The sequence below is a fragment of the Perissodus microlepis genome, chromosome 7 (assembly GCF_051167445.1).
Source record: "Perissodus microlepis isolate ML-2025 ecotype Zambia chromosome 7, ASM5116744v1, whole genome shotgun sequence".
Classification (NCBI taxonomy): Eukaryota; Metazoa; Chordata; class Actinopteri; order Cichliformes; family Cichlidae; genus Perissodus; species Perissodus microlepis.
Window position 1 is genome coordinate 60091651 of NC_140467.1, and position 5621 is coordinate 60097271.

The window sequence follows — 5621 nt, forward strand, 5'->3', positions numbered from 1 at the left end:
ACGAGCGGTGGTTTGAGTGTGCTTTCGTGTCGAGGATTTCTGAGTTTGGGGCGGAAAGGTTGACATCACAGAGATAGAAAAGGCATAGGATTTATATTGGATGCACGGCTGGTCAACATCAGATAAAAACACGACGAAGAAGATCCTCCTCATCCCTCCTCTCAGCATCATGAAGACTCTCTGCTTCTCTCTGGGACTGCTGCTGCTTGCAGCCTGCTGCTGTGATGCCATCCGTGAGTGTTTATTCCTTTATGACTCCTTGCATTTGCTTGTAAATTTACAGCTGACATGTTGATAGTCACTTTAGTCTTTTACCTTGCTCTCAGCGAAAGGCGTAAAGTTCAGCACAGCTCCTGGAACCTGCTGCTTCAACTTTAAAATAAATGCAATACCGGTGAAGTTGGTGTCCTTCATCACCCAGACGCACAGCTCCTGTCCCAAGAAGGCATACATGTAAGTTTGATATTTTCAAACAGGACTGGTCATGAATAAAGTATAAAAATGGATATGTGAAGTTTAGACAGGCCTTCTGCAAGAACTCAATCAAAGCAGTGTGAATAAAACGATTTTTGTGTGCATGTTTTGCAGAGTCCACACTGTCAGAGGAAAAAAGATCTGCTACACTCAGAGCTTCCAGTGGGCTCAGGACATGTATCGGCTCCACAACACTGAAGGCAGCAGCTAGCCACCACCAAGATCTTCAGCTATCAGCTATCGGCTATCGGCTTTAGTTAATAATTGACTGCTTTTTTAAGGCCTTATGGCTTCGCTTCGTATTTGTATTTTCATAAAACTGGCTTAAAAATAAACAAAAAAATTTATGCAAGTTCTCTGAAAAGACTGTTAGACGTTTATGTGAGTGATCAGATGTGCGTTAGGTATGTTTTGTGCAGGGGAAGAACTGTAAAGAAATAATAATACAAAAGTGCTTTTTACTCTGCTGCCTCAAGCTCAAAGCTGTAAAAAGATCTTTATAAACTCATTAAATACAGATCTTAAAAAACTGTCATCCAGTGTTTCTCAGTCTCTTGTTTTCATTTGAACAACTCTTTGAATCTGTAAAAATGATAAAAGGTATTCAGAGATAATAACCAGAGAAACAGCAAAATGCCACGGTGGGTGCTGGCCAACCGTGGGGATGTGGGGGAAATTGAACCCAAACGCAGGACTTGGTGCAAAGAAAGCAGTGCGTTTATTTACAGTGAGCCAAAAGTTACATAACAATAAATCCCTGTGAGTTCCCTCGTCTCCGGTGCTGTGTCTTCTTCCCAAAAAAATCCTTGTTTAGTGCTCCCTGCTCCTGTGTCTCTGCACTCCCCGTGCTCACTGCTCTCTCTCGTCCCACGCTTACATGCTGCTTACACCAAATTCTGACCCTACCATCTGATTGTCACAGCAGAGACTGAGACTCATCAGACCAGGGAACAAATTTTCACTCATCTATTTTGACACATGGTGCACTGAGAGATGCTCTTCTACATACATTGGTTAGGATGTAACGAGTGGTCCTTTGAGTTACTGTTGCTTTCCTATTAGTTGAAGCAGTTTGACCATTTTGTTCTGACCTTCGGGATCAATTAAAGCATATTCTCCCACAAAACTGCTGCTCACTGAACATTTTATGTTTTCTGAGAATTCTCTGTAAACCACAGAGATGGTTGTGTGGGAAAAAGCAGATCAGCAGTTTCTGAAACACTCAGACCTGTCTGTGTCAAATTTGACCTAGAATGCCTTTGTTGCTGAAACCCCATGCATCTCAGAAATGTTATTATGTCACTGTACAAAAAGCTGCTTAGTAATAAAAAACATATTTTTAAAATACATTTCGTGTGCAGATGCTTGTATGCGTTGCCTGATGATTCTCGCCCAGACCATCACTGTAACCTGCACACTGCAAGGCTCAGAAATTGATGATTAAGGACTATTGGTGACAGTTATGAAACAACATTAGAGGTTTAATGGTGGAAACATTATGACTATGTATGATGTAAAGACAATGCAAAGGCTTTGCAGAATGAGTGGTTTGTCTGACCTTGTTTTATCACACAATCAGAGTGGCGGTGAGCCCCTCAAACTTCCTGTTGCCTTATATTTGTTTTATAATTTTTTTTTCCACTTTTCTTAGAACGGCTTTGAATATGCAGATGAGGACATGTGAGCATGTCAGACTTAAGCCGAGGGAAGCAGGACAAATCACTTCAGATCTGAAACACCAGCATCATCAGGTCTACAGCGAACATGAAGACTCTCAGCCTGACCGTGGGACTGCTGCTCGTGCTGTTCACTATTTACTACTGCGACGCCTCACGTAAGTCTGTTAGTCTACTTCCTGCATCACACTGGAGGGAATTTCAACTGTGAACATGAAATTCTTCATTTTTCTGTATTTTAAGTGATTAAAACAAAAATGAAACTAATTATTATCTCAGGAAAATGACAAATGATTGAAAGATTTTTATATTTTAAAAATTCCCCTCTTGCGGCTGTGGCGGTCTAAGCTCGGATCCTCTACCAGGACTGTGTTACATATATTTGTGTGTGCATGTGTATACAATTATATTTTTAAATATGAAGCTATATATAATCATATATACAACTTTTACAATTTTTGTTGGATGTTGAAGTTTCAAAAGGTTATTTAAATATCCAGCACCTAACTTTGCCCTTACTGTCCAAGTGTAAAAAGGTATCATTAGGATAAGCTAAAATAAATTTAACCATTTTCTTTTAAAATCTGCTGTCACATAAAATAATACAAATAATATCTACATTTTAAATTATATTAAAAAATAATATTTTTGTTAAAAAAAAAAAATCCCAGAAAACTGTTGCTAAAACTTTAGCTTGCCTGGGGTAGCTGTACATCTTTAGCCAACGACTAATTTGCATCTACTATCATTTAATATTTTAAATTACATATATATAATTTTACTTTACATGCTTACACACTAGTATCTGCACAACAGAAAAAGCCTTACCCAGTTTAAAAAATAAAAAATCTTACACTAGGACATAAAATATAAGCTTTCAAACTGTAAGTTCTGTTTAGATATAAATTGAAAACAAGTTGCGACATAGAGTCGTAGCACTAAAACATACCCTGTGTCTTTCTCTTACAGCTTCTGGAATGGGTTTAGTGCCACCTGATCTTTGCTGTTTTAAATTCTTTGATAAAAGGATCCCAAAGGTGCACATCCTCTCCATCAGAAAAACTCACAGCAAATGTTTAACAGAAGCCTTTGTGTAAGTTTGTACTTCAACATCTCTTTGCTGCCCTCACTAATATTTGCCAAGCATTGTATTATCCTTCTTTTCTATGAAGAATAAAATCTGTGATCTGAGAACAAAATAATGACGCTGATTTTTTTGCAGGATCAACACGCCCAGAGGCGATTACTGTGTGAGACAGAATGATGACTGGGCAATGGAAGAGTTCGTCAAACGCCACAATTAAGACATGAAGAATCTACCATGACCCCAATGACTGGCAACCAGCGCTGGAGTTTTAGCTCTTTGTACTTTGCCTGCTTAAGTAGTCTTACTATTATTGAAATGCGGATACTTTTATTTTGCATTTATCAGCTTAATTATCAGCATAAGTTTAGTAAAAAGTTGCATCTCTGAAAAGGGAATTTGAGTATTTGGTATTTGTTTGTCTCTCACTCACTTTGGCAGCAGGACTTTAAAGATCTAAAGATTGAAATTTAAAGGGATTTCACTCGGGTGAGGACAAAGACAGCTGCAAACATCACACATTCCTGTTTAGTTAATGAATTCTCCCTGAATACTTGTTCTTTTTTTGTAGTGCAGTGTTTCTGATACGAGTCCTAATCAGGACAAAAAAGTAGCAGGCACAGAAATGTGCTAATTTATGTCACTTTGATTCCTGCCGACCTGAGAACAGAGACTATGTCAAGTCTTGATAAACCAGATTATCCCTGCAAGAGCTTCATGTGACGACGATAGTCTTCAAGTTGAAGTGTGACAGTAACAATGAAGGAAAGTTCTTCCATAATAACACGAACAGTTATCCTGCTGCAATATGAATCGTTCTCCACAAAGCTATAAATCACTGCTGGAGGACATCACTGAAGAATGGAGGGCTGCTTCTCCTCAGTCAGGGTGTAGCTGATTTAGATCAGTCTGTCTTCTCACCACCGTGTTTCACTGTAGCTTCGATCCACTGTGGTATCCATCCCTCGCCTGTTTCTCTCCTTACATATGCCCTTATTTTCCTGCCGCTAATATCTAACTGACAATTATCATTAAAAATAATTTTAAATTATTTTGATGCCTTAGACGTTTACATGATTTCCACATTCAGATAAAAATAGTGCACACAAAATCTAATGTCTCCAGTCATTTGACCATTTACTTTCACCGTGCCATTGTTATGCAGATACACTGTGTCCAAAGCATTTATATATCTCTGTATATTGTTTTTCTTTATTCATTAAAGTTGCATTTCACAAAACTCATCGACTCTCTCTGACAGTGAATGTTCAACTGTGCTTTTATGCCGTGGCCTTCTCTTTGAATTCATCAGAATAGTGAATAAAATCAATAAAATATCCTACATAAACTTTAAAATATGCTCACTTTCCTTTAAAATACAACAAATTTTAAACTATAAAAATGCTGGTGAAAACATTTGAGTAAAAATTGTTTGTCATTTTAGGAAACCTTTATAACAACAATCACAAGGGTGCTGAATTTCTCGTCTTGCACCCAAGTTCAGGTATGCTTGTTATATTTATGTAGGTGCTTGTTAGTGGTGAGCGCTGCACATTCGGGCCTGTGGGAATCATTGAGACACTCAGACACTGAGCCATGGCTCTGTGCTACATACAGAGATTACTGCACCTCTTGGTATTTAGTGACACTTTGTATATAGTTTATTTTATGGCAATGGCAATTTTATTTAGCTAGTACATTTCATTACAAGCCAACTCAATGTGCTTAACACAGAAAAACATAAAAACCCATGTTGGTTTACAATGCCAAAGGCAGTGAAAACGGCAAAATACAATAAAACTGTTCTGTCGTGATGGGTCATCGGAGTCTAATCTCCAAATACATTAACTATCTCAATAAATCATGTTTAAATTCTTCCAAGTGATCTTTCCTTATGAAATAGTTCTTAATGATAGAAAGCAATTCTCATAATCTTATTGCTGTGATTATCAAAACTAAGAATGATACCAATTCCTGACTTGCCGACTGTATCTTAGAGACAGAGGTGATAAATATGAAAAAACAGCAACTAGTATTTTTGTCTTTTCTCTGATCAGTTCTAAAAAGTTTTGATACATCCAGCAGTTAATGTAATCAGTTAGCACATTAATGTTCAAGGAACTGACCTTCCAACCCATTGTTCCTACAGTGGTGGTAGTTTCAATCATTATGCAAATGTACTGTTTATAAGATTGGGGAAACCTGCAGTCAGCTGAGACTGAAGAAGTCACTCGGATGAGTGACGAAACGTTTCTCCCACTGAAAACATTACGTCCAGATGAACAGAAGAATTTTGGAGGTTGTGTTTATAAGTTGATAAGTTTGTGAACAGAGGTTAGATCATCAGAGGAATGTGATAAGTACAACTGTGTATCATCTGCATAAGA

The 5621-nt window shown here is 37.8% G+C and overlaps 2 protein-coding genes across 2 annotated transcripts; both read left to right on the forward strand.

The window, feature by feature from the left end:
• The first annotated feature begins 39 nt into the window (after window positions 1-39).
• LOC146384387 (C-C motif chemokine 4-like) lies at window positions 40-1000 on the forward strand. The gene is made up of 3 exons (XM_084932620.1): window positions 40-233; window positions 327-453; window positions 589-1000. Exons 1-3 carry the CDS (start codon window positions 101-103, stop codon window positions 683-685), a joined length of 357 nt encoding a protein of 118 aa, XP_084788746.1. The 5' UTR covers window positions 40-100; the 3' UTR covers window positions 686-1000.
• A 1193-nt stretch (window positions 1001-2193) lies between these two features.
• On the forward strand, window positions 2194-4466 carry LOC146384388 (C-C motif chemokine 16-like). Its single transcript, XM_084932621.1, has 3 exons — window positions 2194-2308; window positions 3120-3243; window positions 3373-4466. Exons 1-3 carry the CDS (start codon window positions 2239-2241, stop codon window positions 3452-3454), a joined length of 276 nt encoding a protein of 91 aa, XP_084788747.1. The 5' UTR covers window positions 2194-2238; the 3' UTR covers window positions 3455-4466.
• Window positions 4467-5621: the final 1155 nt, after the last annotated feature.

Excerpts from the sequence above, each read along its gene's own strand:
- LOC146384387 (XM_084932620.1), top strand. The coding sequence starts at position 101 with ATGCACGGCTGGTCAACATCAGATAAAAACACGACGAAGAAGATCCTC. Across the intron at positions 234-326 it reads CTGCTGCTGTGATGCCATCC|CGAAAGGCGTAAAGTTCAGC; the intron begins GTGAGTGTTTAT and ends CCTTGCTCTCAG. Across the intron at positions 454-588 it reads TGTCCCAAGAAGGCATACAT|AGTCCACACTGTCAGAGGAA; the intron begins GTAAGTTTGATA and ends CATGTTTTGCAG.
- LOC146384388 (XM_084932621.1), top strand. The coding sequence starts at position 2,239 with ATGAAGACTCTCAGCCTGACCGTGGGACTGCTGCTCGTGCTGTTCACT. Across the intron at positions 2,309-3,119 it reads TTACTACTGCGACGCCTCAC|CTTCTGGAATGGGTTTAGTG; the intron begins GTAAGTCTGTTA and ends TTTCTCTTACAG. Across the intron at positions 3,244-3,372 it reads TGTTTAACAGAAGCCTTTGT|GATCAACACGCCCAGAGGCG; the intron begins GTAAGTTTGTAC and ends ATTTTTTTGCAG.